Source organism: Tamandua tetradactyla, chromosome 23 (genome assembly GCF_023851605.1).
Source record: "Tamandua tetradactyla isolate mTamTet1 chromosome 23, mTamTet1.pri, whole genome shotgun sequence".
In the NCBI taxonomy this organism is placed as follows: Eukaryota; Metazoa; Chordata; class Mammalia; order Pilosa; family Myrmecophagidae; genus Tamandua; species Tamandua tetradactyla.
The window spans coordinates 6,878,943-6,904,454 of NC_135349.1; the positions used below are offsets into that span (position 1 = coordinate 6,878,943).

The window sequence follows — 25,512 nt, forward strand, 5'->3', positions numbered from 1 at the left end:
CACTAAAAATAATATTTTTTAAAAAGAAGAGTACCAAACCTCTTACTAAAGAAAAAGAACTTAGAGTCAAGTATTTGCAGCTCAGAGTGTGGTCGTTGGACTGATGGCATCAGCAGCGTCTGGGCACTCGTTGGCAATGCAGAATCCCAGGCCCCACCTGATTAAGAATACGTGGTTGGACGTCAGAGCAAGAGAAGCTCTGCTAGAAACCAGAGGGTCCTGCATATGGCAGGGCACTGGAATCCTGCAGGGCTTGTGAAAACACAGTGGTTGCACCCTCCTTCCCCCTCCCCCAGGTGCTGATTCAGGTTTGGGGTGGGGGCCCCAGCTCTGCCTTTCCAACCCCCAGGAAAGTGCTCTAAGACCATGCCAGAGACCCCAAGAAGTGTGCAATGCAGCCTGGGAAGCATTTTGAGAATCACCGGGTCTAAGCTCATGACCCAGACCCGGTGGCGGCCCGAGTTCACTTAGCCACAGAACATGCCCTGCCGTGTCCCGGAACTAGTCAAAGGCACATGCGCGAAAGAGAGATGCTGGCCACACCTACGCTTGGTTATATTCAGAATACACAAGCTTTATTCAGCAATAAATGGCAGTATTTCACGAGAATGAGCTTCACGACACCACGAATGTTGTTTTCCACAAAGTCCGAGAGCAAACAATGATAGCGACGGAGCCCATCCCAAATGGCTCACCTGAATTGCTCCTTGGACTCCTGGACGTGGTACCTATGCCTGATCCTTCTTTCTGACCCATCACTGCTCCCTCCATATGCACATCTCTCCCCAGGTCCATAGTCCAGAGGGGAGAAGGGTGAGGTATGTACCCCCACTCAGTTCTGTAGACTCCTGCTTCTTCCTTTGCAAGGCCATCCCGGAGGCAGTGGGACAGGCACAGGCACTGTCCACCTGCCTGGGAACCGAGGTCCACACAGGCTCAAGCTCCCCTTTAGCTGCAAGCCCTTTTCCATAATTCAAGTTTATCTTATAGGTTTCAATAAAAGAAGTTGATATTTACAAAGCACACTGCACTCATGGAGTTAGACTTACCCCACCTAACCTCCTGGAGTGGGACTGTGTAGCCACTGAGACAACACAACACAGAGCAAGGGGCCGGTCTCAGGAGCTCTTGGGGCCGAGGGGTGAAGTCAGATCATTTTCTTTCTAATTCAGGGTGCATCCCAGCATCCCACTTAACTGATACAAAGGAAATTGTCTGAGATGTCTATGTGATGCATGTGAATACATACTTCTGTGTGTGTGTGTGTGTGTGTGTGCATGTGTGTGTATGCTCTTTAGTTACGTATTCTTTTTAGTTTATGCCTTCCTCCTAGCTCTCTGTCATAGGCAAGGCCTCCTGGAGGATGGGGGGGCGGGCATGTGAATCCAAGATGGACGGCAGATATGCCAGTAAGAGAGGAATAAATGAGGGGTGGGCAGGCACACGAGAGAGAGAGAGCAGGGGCCACGTCGAGTGTCTGAGTTCTGCTTGGGGCCTCTCCAAAGGCAGAGATGTAGTGGAGAGACTGAAAGGGGCTTGGATACAGATGTGGGTCTACTGAGAGGGGTTTTTGGCAGTGGTTGGACTGTACAGAAGGACGGCAGCTGGGGCAAATGGCCCTGCACACATGAACTCATACTGCTCAGGCCCACGCACACCCCTTCCTGAGGCCGCGAGGCAGCGAGGCAGCAGTTGGCAAACACTGAGATGGGACAGAGGGAGGGTGTTCACACAGTGTAAGTTTTGACAGACTTATAGAGGGGTGGGAGAAGCCCATGGTTCTCGCGGACGATTTCCAGGTACTCAGATGGAGTCTCCAGCAAAAATGGCCCACAGCACATCTGGCAGCAGCACCTCGCTCCAGTGGGTGACTCTAGGTTCTTATCAGACACGGAGAAAAAAATCAAAATCAGCTACCTAAGGTGAACAAAACCCCACAGGTCCATCACCCACCCACCAGGAGCCCCATCAGGTGGCCTTATGAGCTCAGCTGCCTACCAGCACACGCGCACTAAAACCCATTTCTGGCACTATATAAAGATTCCCTGCCTTTGGCTTCCTGCTCCCGGGGTCTCCCTCTAGCATCTACCCTCTCCATTACTGTTTGTGGGCACTGCTTGTCAGGGCAGGAGAGACCACAAAAGGAGATAAGTCAGAAAAGAAAAACCCAGCCCAGCAATTCTGTCTGGTCTATGGATGTCTCTTGGGCACATCTCCCCCAGCCCCATGGTCATGATCTGACTTCAAGACCTATTCCAGGCCTCCTGGCCTCATCCCCACACCCTCTCCACAGTTCAGGGTCCAGTGACCCAGCCTCCACTCTACTGAGCACCCACCTCCACCATGTCCTTCTGCTGAGTGGCATTCCGCAGGGTCACATACATAATGAAGGCCAGCATCATGGTGATAAGAGTAGCACAAGGGAAAGCAAAGACAGCTGGCTGGAGGCCTGGGAGTGAAAGAAGGCAAAGTCATGGGGCTGCGTAGTTGGTGCTGAATGCTGGTTCTCAGGAGATCACAACAAGGGAGAGAATAATCAAATCCCACCAGTGATTTTTTTCCTTATATTCATGCACTCCAGACAGGAAACCCCAACTAGGACAAATCCAGGATTTCACAGAAAGTAAGTTGGAGTATGTAGGGTCTAAAAATATGTTCACAAATTACACTGTACCCCTCCTTTCAAGAGGTGGAGCTTCATTCCCTGCCCTTTGAGTGTGGATTGGATTGAGTGACTTGCTTCTAAAGGTGTGAGCTCTGAATCTAGGCCATAAAAGATACTGTAATTTCCTCCTTGCTCTTTCTTGGATGACTTGCCCTGGGGAACCCATGTTGTGAGGACACTTGAGCAGCCCTGTGACCTGTGCGGCAGCCCTCTGGAAGCTCTGGGCTGACCCTGCTTCCAGGAAGCATCAGGTGCAGTAGGAAGAGCCCAGTATCTGGAGTTAGACAGTCTTGACATCAAACCCTGGATCTGACCAGATGGCCTGATGCTAATGCTATCATAGCAGGCTGCCATAAGGATGAGATGGGTGAGGGCATGAGTGTGCCTTGCATGGGTGGTCAGAAGCGTGGGTTCTCGTTCACTGGTTCCTTTTTCCCCTCCTGGTACAGACGCTACCATATGCCTCAGGGTTATGTTTCCCAATCAGCAGCACTTATTACCTGTATTGCGTGTCTTCTGTGCAGAACTCAGATGGGTCCCAGGCATTCAGTGCCCAGGAGCTGCTGGGACAGTCAGGGCACAAGGCCCCTGATGATGTTCACAGGACACAGAGTCTGCCTTACCCACAAGGTCAGCCAGTGCCCACAGTGGAGTGGGCTGTTTGACAAGAGCCCAGAAAGGAGATGGGGAGACTGGAGTGGACAGGGGCTAACCTTGAGGCCAGGTGCAGCTGGCAGGGCTTCATCTCATCCATGGGGGCCTGGAAAGAATTTCTGTCCCCAGAAAACAGCACTGGACCAGAAGTTTGAGAGTCTGGGTTTGGGGTCAGGCTGGCACAAGTCTTGTTGCCCCTTTGAGCCTGAGTTTTCCCTTTTGTGCCATGAAGAGTGAGACTGGGTTGGGCAACTAGAACACCATCCCTTAGGATTCTGGGATCCTACTTTCTACTCTGTGTAAGAGAGCCCTTTTCTGTGGTCCCCAATATTGTCATCAGCTATTCCTGTGTTGACAAGCCAGGGGCCAGACCTGATGATGGTTTGGGTAACGGCATTCTAAGGGAGGATGTGTATAAATATCCATATATATAAAAAAAATAGATATCGTACTTTCATACCCGTTGGAACACTCCCAACAGCCCAGTGAGTTACTGACCCATTAATGGAGGTATGAGCTGGGAGGTAAACAAACTCAGTTAAAACATCTGAGCCCTGGACATCTGCCCTTCCCACACCACTGTGAAGTAAGGCCTTGGTGCAGGGAAGTTGAGGTGTGTGTGGCGGGGTGTACGTGCGGTGGTGGTCGTGGTGAGGTTAAAGGAATGGGCTGGGCATGGTGGTTTTGATAGCAGCAATGGTTCATGTGATGGCAATGATGGTTAGAGTCGTTTGCTGTCCGGGGGTAGAGGCTTTCAGTGGGAATGCTGGTAGAGTTAGTAGTGATGATGAGGTTGGAAGAGTTGTTAGCAGTGTTTGTGGTAATGGCTGCAGTGGTGCTGGTAAAGCTGGTGGGTGATAGCCTAGTTAGTGGTGGTTATTGTTAATGGTGTTGGTGTTGGCAGAATTGATTGGTGGTGGTACTGGGTTGGTAGAGTTGGTTGTCGGTGGAAGTGGTAGAGGTGGCTGTTGATTTGATGATGGCAGCATTAGCAGATGGTCAATGGTGGTGTTGGTTGTTGCTGGAGGCAGTAGGGCCCTTGAGGGTATTAGTGTTGGTGGGATGGCTGTTGATGGCGTTGGTAGGGTTGGTTGGCTGGAACAATTGGTGATGGTGGCAATGTTGACTTGTGTTTGCTGCCTGTGAAGCAAGGGAGCAGAAGGCAAGGTGTCACTTACTGGAGGGCCACACTTGGATCCGGTGATACTGATGGGTCTTGCTGATGACGTTCTCAGCTCGGATGCTGAAGCAGTAATCCCCAGGATCCCTGAAGGTATGGGTCACGTTGTAAGCCGTGGTGGCCACTGACACCGGGTGGCATTCCCCTTCCTCCAGTGGGAGGCACTCCGGCTTCAGACGCCAGCACACAGTCACTGGGGGGCTGTGGGGACATGGGCACAGATTTTAGAAACGGTTTGGTAAAGAGCAAGAGCACAGGCCAAGGCCAAGAGAGCCCAGGAGGGCACGACCTTCAGGACAGAACATTGAGCTGTCATGGCTTCAGCTTCACACATTCCAGACAGGGGAACGCAATGGTGCAGAAGAGATGTCCCTGGGCCCCTAGGGGATCCCAGGCATACAGAGACAGACACAGACCATAAATGGAGGCAGAATGAAGGCTCCAAAGATGCACGGGTTATGTTGTGGAAGCACGGGGACAGATGAACTCATTCTTAACAACGCAGTCAGGGAAACCTTCCTGGAGGTGGTGGTATTTGAGCAGGATCTTAAAGGATAAGTAGGCTCTAGATAAGTCAGAAAGGGACAAGGGCCCAGGCCCATGCATCACCTCTAAAAAAACAATAAGAAAAAAAGAGGAAAGTAAAAAAACTGTTGTGAACAAAATTCCTATGATATACCTATCATACACCTGCCTCTTTATGTATGTATAGATATAGAAATATATATATATGTAGGGAGACATGAAAGCAAAAAATAAAATAAAGCAGTGAGGGCATTCTGGGTTGCTGGGAGGGCTCAGACCCAGGCTCAGGAGCTGGAAGACACAGGTGCAAACAGAAACTTTGAAAGCAGCGACTCTGTCTTGTGCACTCTGCCCCTCCAGCAGCTACGTCGGGTCCAAAGCAGACTTGCATTAAACGTCTGCCTGCTGGCTGGCTGGCACAGGCTCTCCGGCCCAGGCTGGAGGAGAGCAGACTTTCTGGGAGGAAAGGGCCCTGCAAAGGGGCTTTGAGGGAGAAGAGTCTGAGCCCATGAGGGTGACAGGAAGGGAAGTCCAGGCTGGACTCACTGCATGTACAAAGGCCGGGCTGGACTGGACTGCCAGCGCAGGTCGTGGACCGAGGGCTGTCCACAGGATGGGCCCCTCACCTGCCTTTGCCATGAGCACCGATACTACAGGCAGCCCCAAAAGGTCAGGCCTCCCGCCCCCAGGCCCTGAAAAGGAAGCCATATCATGACTCTGCCCTTCCAGCAGCTGCCAGACATGGGGGGTCATGGGGGAGGCAGCAGGTCCCAAAGGGTACATGACTTGGAGTGTGGGGGCACTGACAGCACATTTGGGGGGCGTGTGCCGGTTTGAATCTATTGTGTACCCCCAGAAAAGCCATGTTCTTTAACCCTCTTTCAATATTACTGGGTGGGATCTTTTTGATTAAATTGTTTCCATGGACATGGGACCCATCCAGTGGTGGGTGGGACCTTTTGATTAAGTGGTTTCCACGGAGATGTGTCTCTACCCTTTCAAGGTGGGGTCACTTACTGGAGCCCTTTAAAAACATTTTGAAAAATGCTAGGAACTGACAGAGACAAGAGACCTTTGGAAATGCAAAAGGAAAACACCCCCCCAGGAAGCCTTTTGAAATGAGAAACAGCAGAGACAGCTGGCAGATGTTTGTCAAGTGCCTTCCCAGCTGACAGAAAAATCCTGAAAGTCATTGGCCCTTTTTTGAATCAAAGTATCTTTCCCTGGATGCCTTACTTTGGACATTCTGATGGCCTTAGAACTGTAAACTTGAAACTTAATAAATTCCAGTTTTAAAAGCCAACACATTTATGGTATATTGCATTCTGGCAGCATTGACAAACCAACACTGGGCCCCACTCACCTCCCCAGGAAGTTCAAGGTAATTATCATCTTTTGAAAGGTCTGAATGAGGGTGGGTCCCAAAACCTGGATGCCTCGAAGGGTTTCTGAAAGGCAGAAAGCACCCCATTACACTCGGCTGCTGACGACAGCTGTCTCCGGGCTTGCAGGAGCTGGGGGACACCCCCCTGTCCTCTCCCCCATCCGAGAGCACCAGCAGCTCAAGCAAGGGAGGGACACAGGACTGCATAGGACATGTCCTGGTCCCACCCCCTACCCCCCCCCCACCCCTGTCAGGCGCCAAAGCCTGCTCAGAGTGAGAAAGTTGGACAAAGCAGCAGAACCTCCAACACGGGGTCCTGGGCTGGCCCGAGTTTTACCAGACTCTCCTACACTCTCTGCTCCCTGCGCCACTGCTCCTTAGAGATGCCCCAGCAGAACCTTAAATCTGCTGCAGCTTCCCACATGTCCCCCTCTTCGTGCAACAGATGGAGCAACAGAGGGTCCCCACTCCCCCCTTTGCACAACTGTTCTAGCCCTGAGGGGCGGTGTGGCCAGGGAACCAGGGGCCACCTTGTGGCAGAGCAGCTGGCCGCGGCTAGGCTCCAGGAGCAGATGGACACTGGGTTCCCACCCGGCTCTGCTCCTCGGTGGCCTGCAGGGGCCTCTTTAAAGCGGGAATGTGAGATGTGGTCCCCGAGGGGCCCTGGAGCGCACACGCACCCACGCTCTGCGCACACTCGGAGCCGCACCACAACCAAACCATGGCGGTGTCCGGGGCACCCCACGGGGCCAAAGCCCGCAGCCCCATGCCCATCTCAGACCTACCCTGCAGCTTCAGCGAGGCCGAGAAGTCACCCGTCTTCTGCACAATGCCCTTGGTGGGTGCCTCCACCTGCTCCCACTCAGCCACCACTTTGAGTTTGACGGTGAAGGTTCCAATAATGGAATAGTTATAGTAGACCATGGCGTCCTCAGTCACCATCTGGGTCCTGCAAGGTGGCAGGAAGGAGAGAGGGTGGATTCCCTGTCCTGGTACTCAAAAGTGACTCATGGATGACTCAGAGTCAACAGGTGGCAGTGCAGTGGCTCACTGGGACACCAAAAGCTCTTGAGCTGACTTGTGCTGTCCCTCCACTGTCAACACGGCAGCTTCTCCACTAGTCAGACCTCCAGGAGAGCTGGCCCAGGCCTGCCATTTCACAGATGGGGAAACTGAGGCCAGGAAGATCAGGAGAGATTGCAGGGCTGAGTCCCAGGCCCCCTCCTCTCCTCTCAGCATGCACTCTGGTATGGATGTCATGTCCTCCAAGAAGCAGCGTGGGCTGCACCAGCACAGCTGGCGCAGTTGTCAGCCCTGCAGCTTGGCAACCACCCTGCGAGTGTGCTATGCCCACCACCTAACATCTCTACCTGCAAAGCCAACACCTGTAAGCCCTGGGCAGCACCAGCCTCACCACCTCCCCTGGCGACCTGGCCAGAACCTGCGCTTAGGTTAAGCGGCTGCTGTATGTCTTTGTGCTTATAAGTCAAAGGTGGGAGAATGCTCAGCAGCAGCAGGTACCTTTCACCTGTTCACCTGTCGGGAAATACCCTTCCCCTGTCTCCCATCCCCAGCCCAAACTCCAGGAGAGGTGGTGTGTTAGAAACAGATCGCCAGCTCCTGATCTGAACCACGGTGAATCAGGACAATCTGGGGAAGGTTCTAGAAGTTTGGATCTGGAGGTTAAGACACACCTGGATTTGAATCTCAGTTCCAGACTTCTAATCTATATAACTTTAAGCCTTATTTTTCTCATCTGCATACAGGGAGAATCATACTTGCATCACAGGTTATGCCATAACATATAGTGTATGCTATCATTACCTAAACCACTTCAAAAGGAAGTCTAATAATAATAAAAAAGCTTTGTGCTTATTTATCAATGCTCTATATATGACATTTATTAAATCTTTACCTACAGGGTGAAGGATGACAGTGTCTGTATTTTAGAACTTCACCTACTGTATAGATTAATGTACTACCCAGATACACCCCAGTTATACTGGGCATGTAATTAAAAAGTATAGGCAGAGTGCATGGGTGGTTCAGTGGTAGAATGCTCACCTGCCATGTGGGAGACCCAGGTTCAATTCCCTGCCCATGCACGCACACAAACACACACACACACCAAAGTACAGGCAAAGTCCCTTGAAGGGCTGGAGAAAAAATATGGAACTATTTTTTTTAACTATTTTAAACTTTCCACCTAGGAAACTCCTGATACTGTCTTAAACATCAGGGACTCCCTGGTTAATAGGCTAAGCCTTTGATCTTGAGGCTTGCTCCTGTGAAGCTTATGTATGTAGCAGAGAAGCTTAGCCTACCTATAGGTATGCCTAAGAGTTACTTCCAGGAAACTGCAAGGAAAATCATTACCCTCCCCTCCATGTGAGACATTGACATCTGGGGGTAGAAGTCTCCTGGCAACATGGGACATGACTCTGTGGGATGAGCCTGACCCTGGCATCATGGGACTGACAATGCCTTCCTGATCAAAAGGAGGAAAAGAAACGTAACAAGGGTGGGCCGCGGTGGCTCAGCGGGCAAAGTGCTTGCCTGCTATGCCGGAGGACCTCGGTTCGATTCCCGGCCCCAGCCCATGTAACAAAAACGGAAAAACAAAATACAATAAAGCAAGAAAATGTTTGGAAATGTTTCCCTTTCTTCCTTCCTTCCTTCCTTCTATCCTTCCTTCCTTCTCTCTGTCTTTCCTTTAAAAAAAAAAAAAAAAAAAAAAAAAAAAAAAAAAGAAACGTAACAAAATAAGACATCAATAGCTAAGAGAGTTCAAATGGAGTCGAGAGACTATTCTGGAGGCTAACTTTTATGTAAGCTTCAGCTAGACCTTGCTATTTGCTATGCTTTGCCAAACCCCATCCAACATCACTCCTGTTAACCCCAAAGAACATCCCGGGCTCTATCTGAGATCCGACAAAGTTGCACACAGTAAGTTTACTTTTCAGAAACCTAAACCTTTAGATGGTTCCTAGGGAAGATAAGTCCTGAAATCCAGAGGTGCCAGGCCCTCCAAGAACATCAACCAGTTCCAGCCTCCATCCCATACTGTCGACACCCTTTTTCAACATGAAAGTAGAATGGGCATAACCCAAATATCCCTAAAGATTGGGAGAATGATCAAAGGAGGAGAAGTTGTAACAGAGAAGTTAGGATTTAACAGATGCGTATGACTATGAATCATTATACTGATATTTCTTTTTAGTCTCCAGTGTTTTTGGAGCAGCTAGAAGGAAAAACCTGGTATCGTGAAATGGTAACCCACATGAAACTTTGAAATCTGCTCTATAACTACTTGTTAAAATGTACTTTGAAATTTATTGCTTTTTTGTATATATATTTCACAGTAAAAAGTATAAGAAAAACCCTTTCCCTATTATATATCATCCAAACATTTTCTTCCAGATTAACCCGTCTTTGATTTACTTCTTTCACACTCAAATTTTAAATTGGATGATGCCAAATCTAGCATTTTTTCCTTTATAGATTCTGCCTTTATTTATTCTTAGAAATACTTTCCTCAGCATCACATTACTCAATTGGAGGTGACTAACCAGCTATATTTCAATCTACTTCTGGTTCAGTATGTTTAAACTTTCAATTGGTCTGGAGATGATTTTGTTAGGGATCAGATTATTTTCCTCTCAAATAGTTAACCAAGTACCCTGGCACCATTTATTAAGTAATCCATCTTTACTGACAGGCTGTGTACAAACTTAGGCTTGTTTCTGCATTTTCTATTCTGTTCCATTGAGCTGCCTGTTTTTGCTCCAAATTGTATTTATGTATGTAGGCATTGCCAGTTCCTCTCCCCATCCCCACACATCATCGTTCTGCTTTTCTGACATTGCTTTCTGCTTACAATACTGGGGAATTCTCTCTTCACTTTTTAAAAGTCTTTTTAAGATTCTCAGTACAATTTATAGCTATATTCTCATAGATCCTACAGTTTTTATAAGTTTTATAACAATGATACGTGACTTTTTAAAAATTCCCTAGTTTCCTGGCTACTAAAACAAATGCCATTCAATGGGTTGGCTTAAACAACGGGGAACTTATTGGCTCCCGGTTCTTGAGGCTAGGATAAGTTCAAAATCGAGGCATTGGCCAGGCAGTGCTTTCTCTCCGAGGACGGTGGTGTTCTGAGGCTGGCTGCTGGTGATCCTTGGTCCTTGGCTTTTTGGTCACATGGAAATGCATATGGTTGCATTTTCTTTCTCTCCTGGGTTCCATGGGCATCTAGCTCCTGGCTGCTCTCCATGGCTTCTCCTTCTGTGTTCAATTTCCTTTGCTTATAAGGACCTCAGCCCATGAGATAAGGCCCACCCTCATTCATTGTGGTCACACCTTAACCAATAACACCTTCAAGGTCCTATTTAGAAATGGGTTCACACCCACAAGAATGGAGGCTGGCACCTGAACATACCTTTTGTGGAGGATACAATTCAGTCCCCAACAATTACCATGACATGGAAAAGCTATGAATCTTTGTTTTGTAACCAGCCATATTACTAAGATCTCTTTTTAGTTTTAAGATATTTTATTTGCATCGCTTGTGTTTTTTAGGTAAACAGTACTGGCTTCAGTGTCTGGTGACTTCTGTCTCCTCCTTTCCAATATTTATGTTCCATTTCTTTTTCTTATTTTATTGCAATGGCTAGTCACAAAAATGTGCAATTGTAATAGAAATAGTGGATAAGGTCCACAACTTGAAAGTAAATGACCACAATATATATGGAGATTGTTCTGTGCTTGGAGACAGATGTTCCTTATTGTGTTCTAAAATTACACACACACACACACACACACACACACACACACATATGTAATGTAGTTAGGTGAACTTAAGAATCTTCATCATGGTCCAATAATTATTGCTATTAGAATTTTTACTGAATTTGCATTAAATTTACAGAATAACTTTGGGAAAATGGATACCACAATAATAAGACTTGCCTCCCAGTCACTGTGGGTATATCCATTTACTAAAAATTCAGCTAACCCTCAGGAGCTGTGTACTTCTCTTCACACAGTGTCTTGCCCACTTTCAGGTTAAGTGTTCCTATGTTTAATCTATATACTATTTTTGCTCTTGTTAACAGGGTTCCCCCCTTTACTTTCTAATTGATTACTACTGGTACACAGGAAAACTTTTGATATGCTAATGGGCATGGCACCTTGGAGTTAGGTACCCTAGAAAAACAAGTCCTTATATCTTAATCCACTCCTGTGGGTGTGAACCCATTTGTAATTAGGACCTTTGAAGATGTGAATTAGTTAAGGTTTGTCCAAACTGAAGAGTATGGGCTTTCATCCAGTAAGGCTGAAGTCCTTATAAGCAAAGGGAATTGGACAGAAAAATAGTAGCGGCAAGTCCATGGGACCCAGGAGAGAAAGGAGAATATGACATCATGTGCACTGCCATGTGACAGGAAGCCAAGGAACCCAGAGATGGCCAGCTGGCTAGAAGACACTGTCCCTGGGGTCAAGCCCGCCTTGTGGCCACTTAACTGTGATCCAATAAAATGGGTCAAACTTACTAAATTCTTATTTTATTTTCCTGTCGGTGCTCTAGAAACATGCTGTCCAATACGTAGCCACTAACCACAGGTGGGTGTTTAATTTTAAATTATTTAAATTATTTAAAATTAAATAAAATTACACATTTAATTTCTCAATTACAACAGCTACAATTCAAGGGCTCAACAGCCACACGAGGACATTCCCAGAAGTTCAATTAAACAGCATCGCTGTATAGTCCAGGTGGGTCATCTTTTCTGGAAATGATAATTGTCTGTTTTCCAACATTTACACCTCATTTTTTTCTTGACTTATTGAATGAGTTAGAACTTTTAGAACAATGCTGAATGACAGGAACGAGAAGAGGTAACCTGGTCTTTTCCTGCCTCTGGGGCAGGGTTTGCCACAGTATTTCAATGGGATAATTTCCCCAAAGTGTTTGACCACAGACCCCTTTTTCTCACAAAAGGCTAAGGAAGCAAAATCCTAAGTTTCATCAATAGGTGTAATGTAAATCGTTGGTTGAAACCAACCAAGACTTCTTTTCCTAGTTTACTGGGATAACATTAAATGTCTATTTTTGCTCATTCTAACACCTTTCTGGCACCCAAAAAGAGGACTGCCTGAGCTTTCTCCTTTAACTTATTAAAGTGATGAATTACCATAACAGAGTTTCTAATAAGGAAGGGTTCTGGTATTCCAAAATCATCCTGGCTTCTGCCTGCTCAAAGTGGGTTATGTAAAGGCTGTGGAGCAAATTCAGTGCATCTTCCAGAGATGTCAACATTATTTTTTTGATTAAAAGAAACAGATGTTGGGGCATTAGTGCTGAATGGGTCCAGGGTTTCTGTTTAGGATGATGGAAAAATTTTGGTCATGGATGGTGCTAATGGCAGCACAACATTCTGAGTATAATTAGCACAAGTGAAATTCTACACTTGAAAGTGGCTAAAATGGAAATGCTATGTTTTATGTGTTACCACAAAAACAGATTTTAAAAAAAGAAACAGATACTTCATGGAATAGCAAGCAAAATGTGCATCTGTTTTCTACTATATAAAACATACAACTTAAAAGCCCCGGGGACTATTCTCTCTTCCTCTGAATATGTAAGTATTTTGGTGACAATTTTAAACATGTACAACTCTCAGTGGCTATAATGTATTATTATTTTAATAATAATAAATTGGCTATTTCATCCAAAATCGTGCATCTGAGGCTTAAGTGAAAATGGTATGCAGTTTTCTTTTTTGGGCTGGCTGTGCTAATCTTGTACAATGAAATGAGAAGTTTTCTATTTTGGTCTGTGTTCTGGGGGACTTTATACAATAACATGAGAATTTTCTGGAACTTTGAAAGTATGAAATAACTTGCCAGTAAAACCATCTGGCTATGGACCCTTCTTAGAGATTGTTCTTTGGTAACTTGCAAATTAACTTTAGTAATTTACGTTTTCCTAGAGAATCATCCAATTCATTGACATTGTCAAATATATCAGCATGGAGTTTTGAACTGTACAAAGTATTATCTCACTGTTTCAAAATCCTATCTCTGTACCAATACAGTTATACCACTTTCTCATTCTCAACAGAACTTTTAAACATTTCTAAAAGCTTAATCGACGTATAAACTGATAGAATTTTTTAATGTGTGTATGCAAATACATATTTTCTCAACTTAGAAACTTAAGTTTGAGGTTTTTCCACTTAATTTCCCCTGCAAAAAAAAAAAGCCAAATTTTAAATTTCTCAATCCTATTTTTCTACTTTCTAATTTGTTTCTGTATATATTAATCCTTTCCTCATTCTTTTTGTGATGGACATATTTTTTTCTTTTAACTTCTTAAGTTGTATTTCATTTATTTTATTGGCATTCTTTCTTATTTACTAATTAAAACTTAGAACTATTATTTTAACTCTGGTTCTGTTTAAAATTGTTTTACAAATTGGAAGTACAATGTTCTCATCATCCTTATTTTCTCACAGCTTAAAATTACCTTTTGACCCAAAGCTATTTTAGGATCATGTTTTCAAATATTGACTTGGCTAGGTTTTTGACAAAACTTTTCATAACTTTCTGGTTTGTAATGTGATTAGATGGTACGTTCTGTATTAGAGGATTTTGTGACATTTTAAGTTCTAGAATTATTTTTTTTTTGTAACTACCTCATGTTTTTAGGTCCAGGGTTCTATCATTTATTTAACCCACTTTAAAATATCAAAGACTAGATGTAGAAAATGAAAATATTCTGTGGGAATTTCCCTAACAGGTCTTTCTTTTTATATTTTCATGCTCTGATATTCCATTTAGAAAGGTTTGGGTCAGTTCTATCATCCCTGTAAATTTACCTTTTACATCTAAAGGAACCTTGTTTTGTCATCTGTTTTTTTTTTTTTTTTAATGCTTTTCATCTCAAATTCTACTTTTCTGGTTAAATATTGATACCTTTGAATTATTTACATTTTGTTTACATTTTACACTAATAAGTGAACATATGCATGAATGTATAATTAGTTTGCCTTTTTCCATGGGTGTTTTTAAAGCAAGATGCAAATCCCAGTTTAAAGTACCCAGTGACTGCTTCTGCTACCAGCTTTACTATTTTGTCTAGGTTTAGAAAATCTATTACGTAAAAACATGCTGGGCTTTCCCCGCATTCTATATGAAGAGACAAATAGACATGAGAGGACAGTCCAGGAGAGAAAAAAATAAAATTTAATTTTCAGGTCATGCCACAAGGACATGTCTTCCGTTATAAAGGTAACTATTTTAACTACTGAGGTATTTTAACAAGGAAAATAAGAAACAGGGTTAAATTGAAAGCAGAGGATGCTAAAGTAGTGACACGGGAGAATTTCCCCTAGCCAGGGTTGGAACAGGAGCCCAAGTCCAGCCCACCATGTGGCATTATAAATAAAGTTTTATTAAAACAGAGCCACGCTCATTTCTTGATAAATGTCTATGATGACTTCCACGCTACAATGGCAGAGTCGGGGGGCTGTGACAGAGACCCTGTGGCCCCTCAGAGCTCCAGATATTTATTACCTGGGACTTCACAGAAAATGTTTGCTAATCTTGGAACAGGTCACCAAGGGATTTCCTGGTGCCCATTTGTGGCTGGTCACAGGCTTTGGAGCCGGCAGGCCCAATGTTGAATAACCCCTTGAGTTAGATATGAGTTTTCCCATTTTCCAGAAGAGGATAACAACGCTTAAGGGTCCCACCTGCATTTCCTTACCTGTCTCCATTTCCTTACCTGTAGCCTAGGTGTAACAGTAACCATCAATCGGGGTGACTGTGTGCATCCCATGAGATCCTGCATGCAAAACCCAGGTCAGTCGGAGCTCTCTGCTGCTAGGGGGTGGGGGATGTCTGGAAAGAGCTGAGACAAGCATCTCTCCTTGAAGAAGGGGCGCTGGCCCAGCCAGCCCCTCTGGATCCCTTCCAGCTCTGGTCCATACTTTTCCTCCTTCCAAATCTTGGCATTCCTTCGGACCAGGTATTTCTCAGACTCGCAAAGCACCCTAGAAACTTGACTCATGCAGACCCATTTCTCAAGCTTGTCTGTAACCCTTCGATGCACCCCTGCCCCCACCGAGGGGACTTATGGGCTCAGCACAGGGGAGTGTCAGCTGGTGGCCCGGGGGACCCGAGTGGAGTGAGGGGTCTGTGCTGGGCCTCACTGTGGACAGTACTGCCTCACACAATCTGGGTGGCAGAGGGCTCTGTCTGCAGGCTGCATGACACCCCCCAACCCCACCCCACTTCTCAACCTGCCTCCTGCAGCCTGGCCTGTTGGGAGGAGAACCCTGAGTTCTACCCACACCTGCAATGGGCTGAAATTGGAGGAAAAAAAGCTCACCTATCTCGCCCTTCCTTAAAGGGCTGGTTTGGGCTCCAGTGATCCCCTCTACCAAGCTGCAAGGCAACTCAAAGGCAGGGCCCGGGAGTCATGCACCTCGATGCCCAAACACCCCAGTCCTGACACCAAGTAGGTGTTGAAGGAATGTTTGGAGCGAGGGACAGTGAGCAGTGGTGACGGGCAGCTATATAGCGCACTGTGCACAAGGCAAGGGACGGCCAGGCCAGGGCATGGCCAAGGGGCCCCCAGGCTGCCGGCCACAGCTTTGGAGCACCAAGGGGATACGGACATACCCGTCTCCGAAGTCCCAGCTGTAGAGGAACGAGGCAGACTTGAAGAAGTTGCTTGGGTCGTGCAGGAGGAAGGACACTTTCAGGGTGGTCTTGGTGAGATAGGAGCTGGGCCAGGGCAGCGAGGTGTTCTGGGTGACGACGAGGTTACCCACGAGGAACTCTGGCAGACAGAAGGGAGGTGAGGCCTCTGAAACACGGGGAGGGCCTCCTGAGCAGAGCAGCCCCCTCCCCAACCTCAGCCTTCCAGACTGTTGGGGAGGGGTCCCCCCGAGTCACCAAACACGGGTCCTCATTCCTGCTGCCTGGACAGGGGTAGAGCGTCACCACGTGTGCTCCACACAGAGCTGCACTCCTGCCCTCCTCTCACCAAGACCCGGAACATTTGGGGACAAAAGATGCCCAGGATCCAAAAAGTGGAAAGTAAGGCATGATCGACAAAGCTTATTTGGGAAATACCAAAAAGCAGAATAAAAAAAGGAAAAGAAATCGCCTATCACTCAAACACAACCATCGCTGACGTCATGAAGTAGTGCAAAGTATTTTTGTGCATGTGTTTAGACATGAAACATCAAATTGGTTTCACAATTTGGCGCTTTCTTTTTTGTTGTTTTTGTTGTGTTTTGTATTATTTTACAAGCATGACTTTACCGACTCTTTATAAGGGTCATTATCAATCGTCGTAGAAATTATTACAACACACTTAGCCAGTCCCCTTACGGTTGGATATTGAGCTTATTTACACTTTCTTTTGCTATTATAAACACCACTGCAAAGAACATCTTTGTGCATAAAGCATTACCCAAGTGGATGTTTATTTCCTGAAGATAAATTATTTATTCGAGGGCAGGGACCTCTTGGAATGAGAATGAATGAACGAACGACTGGACCAAAGACTAAAAAAGTTCACATCCACTGATACCGATGACCAAGGGCTCCCCAGCAGGATGTGTTCATTTATACCCTCAGTAGCAAAAGGTGCCCTAAGGGTCCATTTCAACCAGCAGGGTATGACTGTAATTTTGCGATCCTTTGTTAACTCTGACAACAGAGAAGGAATCACAGGTCAGTAGGTAGTGAAGCTGGAGGCTTGTGGTAGTTAGATTCAGTTGTCAACTTGGCTAGGTGAAGGCACCTAGTTTTGCTGCTGCCACATGAGCCAAAGGTATGTGAACCTCATCTGTTGCTGATTTACATCTGCAGTCAGCTAGGAGGCGTGCCTGCTGCAGTGAATGATGTTTGAGTTAATTGGCTGGTGCTTAAATGAGAGAGTTCAGCGTAGCACAGCCCAAGCAGCTCAGCATACCTCATTTCAGCACTCGTAGTTCAGCCCAGGCCTTTGGAGATGCAGAAGGGAATCACCCCGGGGAAAGCTGTTGGAACCCAGAGGCCTGGAGAGAAGGCCAGCAGAGACCATCATGTGCCTTCCCACGTAAGAAAGAACCTCAGTGGAAAGTTAGCTGCCTTTCCTCTGAAGAACTAACGAAATAAATCCCCTTTTATTAAAAGCCAATCCATCTCTGGTGTGTTGCATTCTGGCAGCTAGCAAACTAGAGCAAGGCTCTTCCCTGTGCCCCGAGTTTAAAGAGAAATTTGCCAGCAGGAGAGGCCCTCACCTGTGATGGGAAGGACGACAAAGCTCCTGGCCACAGGCTGGCACATCCAGCAGTCGGCGGCCGTGACCCAGACAGAGACCGGGAAGTCCCCAGGCACATTCCCCACCACGTGGATGGTAGAGCTGGACGCCTTCTCCTTCTTTCCTGTGACAACCAGTGGGGAGTGGATCCAGTGGAAGCGGTAGAGGCGGGCGTCGGCAGGCAGGGTCAGGCTGCCGTTATCCTTGGCCACGAGGCCGGCTGAGATGGTCACCTCTGCTCCTGTGGTGGCAGGGCCATCGGTGATGACACGGAGCTCATACAGACCTAGGAGCCCAGAAACAAAGGCTGCGTTTCAAGAGGGGGAGCGGCAAGGAGTCCCCCCACCCCCCAACCTTCCCTGGGCTGGCTTCTGTCATTCCACTGTCCAGGTGCAGTTTAAAGGATGGACTCGCTCAGAGTCACACAACAGATCTGGGCCCAACTGACTCCGATTGCATGTTCTTTAATGTTCCCAAATGATACCCCAAGTGGGGACTTAGAGAGCACATGCAGGGCATGGGCCCCACCCCATTAGCTAAGAAAACGACTCCAAGTGCACATCAGTGGAAGGGCTACTGCAGGACAACCAAGGCTGAGAATTTTCTGTCACTCTTTTGGACGAGGTAACCCACGTCCACAGAAATTCACAGCTCAAACTGTCAGCAGAGAGGGCATGGGTGCGATCACAGCCCCAGCACCCAGACAAGCCACCGGAAGGAGCTCAGGTCTGATTCTGTTTCAAATTCCAAAAAAAGTAAGAAGTCCTTGATCTGCAATGCCCAATGTGGTAGCCGCCGGCCACCTCTGGAGATTTAAGTTTCAAGTTAAATGAAACACAATTTAAAACCCAGTTTCTCTGTGGCCCTCGGCACATTTTGGGCACTCAGAGGCACGAGCGGCTAAGGGACACCTGATGGGGTGGCCCAAAGGCCAGGTGAGGGGTTTTGAAATGGTCCCACCCCCACGCCACCCATGAGACTAACTGCAGGAAACTGAAAACAGACAAAAGTGTAAAAGAAAAATTTAAATGTCTTATTAAAAATAAAAACACTAGGAATGCCTAGAGTGTATAATAATAGTGAAATGTACAAATTTCAAAAATGTTTTTGCATGAGGAAGAACAAAGGAATGTCATTATTGCAGGGTGCTGAAAATAGATGGTAATTAATATTTTAAACTGTCACCTTATGTGTGAGACTAAAGCAAAAAATGCTTGTTACAAAATTTATGTTTTGACTAGTGCATTTCCTAATATAACTTATGTAGATAGTTCGATTGAACGCCATAAGTACTTGGAATCTCAGGTAGGACATGAGATTTTGTTGGTTTGTCCAGAGTGATGCCCCGATGAATCCCAGAGTGATTTGATCAGTGAGTGGAAAAGTATTTGCAAAACCCCCTTCGGGGAATGGTGAGAACGGGGAGAAATTCAACTTCTCCAAGTTGAATTCTTGATATTCTCACAAGCAGTGTGCACAACCAAAGCTATAGGCTGAGCCCCCAGTCTTGGGGTTTGTTCATATGAAACTTAACCCCACAAAGGACAGGTCAAATCTACTTAAAATTTAGGCCTAAGAGTCATCCCCAAGAGAGCCTCTTTTGTTGCTCAGATGTGGCCTCTCTCTCCAGCCAACATGACGAGTAGTCTCACCACCCTACCCCTCTCTGCGTGGGACATGACTCCCAGGGGTTTGGATCTTCCTGGCAATGTGGGACAGAGATCCTGGAATGAGCGGAGATTCAGCATCAAGGAATTGAGAAAAACCCTAGAATGAGCTGAGAATTAACATCAAGGGATTGAGAGAACCTTCTCCACCAAAAGGGGGAAGAGTAAAATGAGACAAAGTGTCAATGGCTGAGAGATTCCAAACAGAGTCCAGAGGTTACCCTGAGGTTATTCTTGCGCATTAAGTAGATATCACCTTGTTATTCAAGATGTAGTGAAGAGGCTGGAGGGAACTGTCTGAAAACGCAGAGCTGTGTTCCAGTAGCCGTGTTTCTTGATGATGATTGAACAATGATATAGCTTTCACAATGTGACTCTGTGATTGTGAAAACCTTCTGTCTGATGCTTCTTTTATCTACCATATCAACAGAAGAGTAGAACATATGGAATAAAAATAAATAATAGGGGAACAAATGTTAAAATAAATTTAGTTTGAAATGCTAGTGATAAATGAAAGTGAGGGGTAAGGGGTATGGTACGTATAATCTTTTTTTTTTCTGCTATCGTTTTATTTCTTTGTTTTCTTTTTATTTCTTTTTCTAAATCGATGCAAATGTTCTAAGAAATGATGAATATGAGACTATGTGATGATATTAAGAATTACTGATTATATATGTAGAATGGAATGATATGTTAATGTTTTTGTTTGTTGTTAATTTTTTAAATTAATAAATAAAAATAAAAAATAAAAAGTTAAAATAAAAATAAAAACAAACAAGGAATAATAACCACTCTTACCATACTTGGGCATTTCCCACCATCCACTGTTTAAAAGTTACACTGTCATCCTACATAAGCTTACATATCCTATCGTTTGGTTTTATTTGACTTCTGTATCAGGGGCCTTTATTTATGGTCTTTATTCTTTAACTATCTGAAACAGCTGCATAACATTCTGACCCACAAACAAGGTTACGATTTTTAAAATAAACTGTGTTTCCATTGGAAAGGGAATATATACTCATAAACATTTTTAGAAATGCCCAATGATCCTACCTCCCAGAGACAGTGGCTGCACTCACACCCCGTCCTCATTTCTCTTTCGCATGCAGAGTTTTTTAACTGAATTATAAGCATCCTCCATACACAGTTTTGAATTGTTTTTATTTTCACAGGATAACATGCTGAAAGTATCTCAGTGGTCTCCCTAATGTCAAGTTCAGCGCAGATATCGGTCATTTCCTTTATCACCGGAGGGTCCTTTTGGACAGCACTGGCCAGTCCCCCTGGATTCCTTCCCTCCCCAAAGCCATAGCTCTTCTCACCCTGGTTAAGGTTAGAAGATCCAGCTACCCTCAAACCAATCCCCAGATACCCACTGGGATGGCTTTATTCAAAATAAAGGGAAGTAAGTGTTGGCAAGGATGCAGAGAAATGGGAACTCTTGTATGTGACAGGTGAGTGTTTAAGATGGTGTAGCCATGGTGGAAAACAGCTTGGTGGATCCTCAAAAAGTCTAACATAGAACTACCATGTGACCCAGCAATCCCATTTCAAAAGAATTTAGAAAGAATCAAAAAGAATTGAAAGCAGGGACTCGATCAGATGTTCACAGCACCATTATTCACAATTGCCAAATGGTGGAAACAACCCAAGTGTCCAGTGACAGCTGATGGAGAAACAAAATGTGGTCTATGCACGCAATGGAATATTATTCTGCCATAAAAATAAAAATTCTGATCCATGCGACAACACGGATAAACCTCAAAGACATTTTGCTAAATGAGACAGACACAGAAGGACAAATATTGCACGATTCCACTTATATGAAATATCTGGAATATTTTCCTACAGAAAATAGATGTCCTCAGAGGCCAGAGGTAGAGGGAACGGAAGTTAAGGCTTGGTGGGCGCAGAGTTTCTGTTTGGGGTGAGGGGGGAGAAAAAGTTTTGGAACTAGATAGAGGCGATGACTACACAACACTGAATGTCACTAATGCCACCGAATTGTACACTTAAAAATGGCTAAAATGACAAATTTTACGGTATGTATCACCATGATAAAACTAAAAGAAGACTCACTCCCCAGGCCCTTGCTATTCTAGCTGCTCTCATCTGGGGATGCAGCTTCCTTTCCATTACCATTAACACAGCTTCCGGCCAGCCCCCATCCCAGACTGGGTATCCTTGCCTGGGCCCCCAGCCTGCAGTCCTGTTCCACCCTTGGCCATCCCCAACAAAGAGCTTCCTGTGTGATAAATAAGCCTGGACCATCCCCAGTGGTGTCCAGACTCACATCTCAGCACGCCTAAGCTGCAGCTGGCCACTTTAAGGTTTGCAGCTACCCCACAGGCTCTGTCCTTTCCAGCCTCAGGGCCTTTGTGCATTCTGTCCCTACTGATAGGCGACCCTGAACCGTTCTCTACCTACTTGTTCATGGATAAAACCTCTCTGAGGCCTTCCCTGCACTCCCCACCACCTGTCCCCCATGCTCTGCCAACAGTCTGAGCATCCCATTGTATCTTCAGCTCCCCACTGCACTGCTGAGCTCCTTGGGGGGCTGGGATTCCGCCACCTGCCCTGTGCCTACACAGTGCTTGGGACATTGCAGGTGTCCAATGCTAAGTGGCACCTAGACAGGGAGTGTGGCTGAGGTGTGCCCTGGGTGGCTTACTCAGCTAGTACTGACTGAGCTCCTGCCAAGAGCCACAGGTGCTGGCGGTCCCAGATGTGCAGGCCATGTCTCTTTCCTGCAGGAGCCCACAAGAGGCCTGTTCACCTTTCTGCACACCTGGGAGGTAAGTTTGTTCTCAACTACACCCCCCCCTCGCCTTGAAGTAATGTCACCCCACTGGGGACTCCGGCTCCAGCCTTTCTGAACATCCCTCTTATCACCCATTGTCCATTCTGAGACCCTTTCCTTCAGGGACCATTTCTTTTTTTTTTTTTTTTTTTTACATGGGCAGGCACCGGAAATCGAACCCGGGTCCTCGGGCATGGCAGGCAAGTACTCTTACCTGTTGAGCCACTCAGGGACCATTTCTTGAATTATAAAGTCATTTGAGTCAAGAGGCTAAGACCAGAGGAAATGCTGGCTGTGAAAAAGGATCTGCCCTGTGCCCTAAGCCCAGGGAGAGTCACAGTGGGAAGTCCAGGTACCTGGGCGGAAACTCCTCCCAGCAGATACAACCTGAGGCTGGCACGGGTGCCGCCTGGGGCTGTGCTGGGCGATATTCTCCCCACCCCCACCCTGGCTGGGAGGCAGCACTTGGCCAGGCTGAGCAGAGGCACTTACTTGACTGACAGGTTCCTGAGACACGCTCCAGCCCCACCCCCAGGCAAGGCGAGGCGAGGTGTGTGGGCTGGAGCAAGGCTGCTAAGTGGCAGGAACACGGGGCTGCATGCTAATGGCCACCCAGCATCTGCAGTAGGATGGGCGCATGTCCGCACCACGCAGATCGCAGATCGGTTGCCAGGGGAATGGAATCAGGACAACAGCAGCTCAGGCTGGGAGGATGAGGGGTGGGAGGGGCTGGCTGCGGCAGGCCCTGGCCTAGCTCCCCCAGCCCCCATCTGCATCCCCTGACAGACACATGTCCAGTCACAAGAAGGCTCCAAGTCACTCTTTCTCAAGCCGATTTGTCAAGATCGGGTGTTTCACATAGCCCCCGGTGATGCCACCCTTCCCCCTTGGGGGTCTGGGAATGTCCATTTCGTGGCTGAAATGGGTAGTGATGGCTTTTCCAGGTGGGGCTGAAGGAGCCAGCCCCAGGCCCAGGAAGACAGACAGGGGCTTAGAGGGTGCATCCACACAGCCACAATGAAGGGTCCCAAGGGACATAGAGCAGAAGGGCCAACTCAAAGGGCAGCTGCCCACCTAGCAAGCCCCTGGAGCTTCCACCTGCAGCTCAGAGACTCTCCCTGACAACACAGCATGTGGGGTCCAGAACCTTCTGGAAAGTGGCTTCATCAGCCGCTTTCACACAGCTCAAAATGCTTCCTCAGAAGCTTAGAAAACATGACCTGGAATTCATGGTCCAGGATGTGGATTTCTGACTTACAAACCCATGGTGCAGACAGCATGTCATGCTGGCTGGCCAAACCTCAGGAAGGCGGAGGGCCTTTCCAGCCTTTTCTCCCGTGGAAGATGGAAGGTATGTTCCCCAACCCTGTTCTTAGAGGTGCAAAAGCCCTTCACCTGCCAGCCTGGGAACCATATGTGATTTCCAAACGATTAATTTATTTTTGGTTTTTTTTTTTTGAATTTGGGATGCACTGATGATTTCTGAAGGGATGAAAACCTATTGGACAAGAGACCCAATTTCTGGGTGTATTTCCAGGGGGGGAAACAAGATCCTCTTCGAGGATCTGTGGCTCTCCTTGGCAGTTCTGCATATTTTTCTCTTTTCCAGTCTGCCACTCTTTATGGGAGAGGGAAGGTGGTGGGAAATTCTGGATGTTTAACCCTCGACTGCTGCCCTCACCTTACCTGTCCCTTGACAACTCTCCAGTATGGGTCCTTTAAATGTTCCCAAAATATGGCAGAAAGGGAGGTGCTGTCTTATGGGGGTCTGGGAAGGTGGATGGAGGGGTGGGGGTGGGGGTGAACGACCCAAAGGCCTCAGCAAAACCTGTCAGCTCAGGGTCCGTTTTGGAAACCACGCCAAAGAAAATGGCAGACTGGCCTCCTGGGCTCTAAAATCGCATCCTTCTGACGCCAACAAAAACGGGATGAAAAACCTCTCCAGATAAGGCGACGATTTAAGGGGAAAACTGCGGCTATGGGGGGGGGGGGCACCTGTCGGCGCTCGCGGGGGTCTGTGGCGTGATGCCTGCCCCTGCCACATGCCCGGGTTCCCGGAATCGCCCTCCAGCAACCCCAGGGGACGTGGAGGGACGTGGCGGGCCGGGCGGGCTAGCCCGCGAAGGGTCTCAGGACCGGGCCGAGCTGGGGGAGGAAGCAAGTTCCGAGGGGCGCGGGGGTGGGGGGCGGCTCTCGGATGCCTGGGCCACTTCTGGGGAGAAGGGAGAAGGAAGAAGGGAGAGGAGTGAGGGGACAGAGCTTCGCCATCCTCCCCTCCGTCGCGCGCCGCAGCGGCCTCCCGGGAGGAGGGTGATGCGCGCAGGGCGCACGGAGGCCCCTCCGCGGCCCGGGCGCCCAGGCCAGCCGGCCCGCCTGAGCCCACGGCCCAGGGCTGGGTGCCGACCGGGGTGGGGGTGGGCAGAGGCGGGCGACCCGGCGGGCCCAGCGCCTTACCTGCGGCCGCCGGGGCCGGGGCCCAGGGCAGGAGGCCGGCGAGCCAGAGGAGGCGGCCGAGGCGCAGCGCGACGGTCGGGGCCATCGCGCCGGGAGAAGGCGGCTCGACCTCGGCGGCGCCGGCGTCCGCGGCTCCCCGCGCGCGGCGCAGGGCTGAGCGGGGAGGTGCGGGCAGTGCGCACTCGCTCGCCCTCGCCTCGGGACGCTGTGCCGCTGCGCGCCGCCGCCGCCGCCCACAGCCCCGCGCCGACCCCGGCCCACGTCAGCCGCGCCGCGCCCCCTCCCCGCGCCGCCGGCCCCCCCGCCCCCACGCCGCTTCCTCCGCCCACGCCCCCCGCCGGCGGCGGCGTCCCCCGCCCCCTCCCGGAGCCCCCACCCCTCCCCGAGCCCGCGCCCGCCGGCGGTGACTCAGCGTCCCCAGAGACGGGCACGGCGCTGCCGGCCCCCGGGGGGCTCCTGGGCCTTCTTCCTTCCTGACGCGCGCGGCTGTTCACCCACGGGACCCTGGGCGCCCGCTGGGCGCCGGGCGCTGAGCAGAGGACTGGTGCTCCTGGGACAGGGGCTTGTGCGCTCTCGGCCCTGTGCTGGATGCCACTTCGCGTCTCACCCTCTCTGATTTCCTCTCTGTGATTTGGGATTCATGCTGGGCCCACGGCGTCCTCGCCGTCACCGAGGGCCTTGCGAGAGTCACACGATCGCACCCCAACGCCGGTTTACCTACCAGTGAAGTGGGTGGATGGCTGCTGCTGCTGCCCAGGGGGAGGCATTCAGAGGGCACCCTCCTGTCCCCTGAGACCTGGCCCCACCTGCCCCACTGCCACCTGACACGCATGGACGAACAGATTTGAGAGTGCAAG

General features: G+C 48.2%; 1 protein-coding gene across 1 annotated transcript; it reads right to left on the minus strand.

Annotated features, from left to right (window-relative positions):
• Positions 1-553: 553 nt before the first annotated feature.
• TMEM130 (transmembrane protein 130) lies at positions 554-24,740 on the minus strand. The gene is made up of 8 exons (XM_077140620.1): positions 24,656-24,740; positions 17,712-18,017; positions 16,099-16,258; positions 7,194-7,357; positions 6,388-6,472; positions 4,498-4,700; positions 2,337-2,449; positions 554-1,880 (listed from the first exon to the last, which is right to left on the minus strand). Exons 1-8 carry the CDS (start codon positions 24,738-24,740, stop codon positions 1,728-1,730), a joined length of 1,269 nt encoding a protein of 422 aa, XP_076996735.1. The 3' UTR covers positions 554-1,727.
• Between the last annotated feature and the right edge of the window lie 772 nt (positions 24,741-25,512).

Excerpts from the sequence above, each read along its gene's own strand:
- TMEM130 (XM_077140620.1), bottom strand. The coding sequence starts at position 24,740 with ATGGCCCCGACCGTCGCGCTGCGCCTCGGCCGCCTCCTCTGGCTCGCC. Across the intron at positions 16,259-17,711 it reads TGTCGTCCTTCCCATCACAG|AGTTCCTCGTGGGTAACCTC; the intron begins GTGAGGGCCTCT and ends TCTGTCTGCCAG. Across the intron at positions 7,358-16,098 it reads AGCTGGGACTTCGGAGACGG|GACCCAGATGGTGACTGAGG; the intron begins GTATGTCCGTAT and ends GCCACCTTGCAG.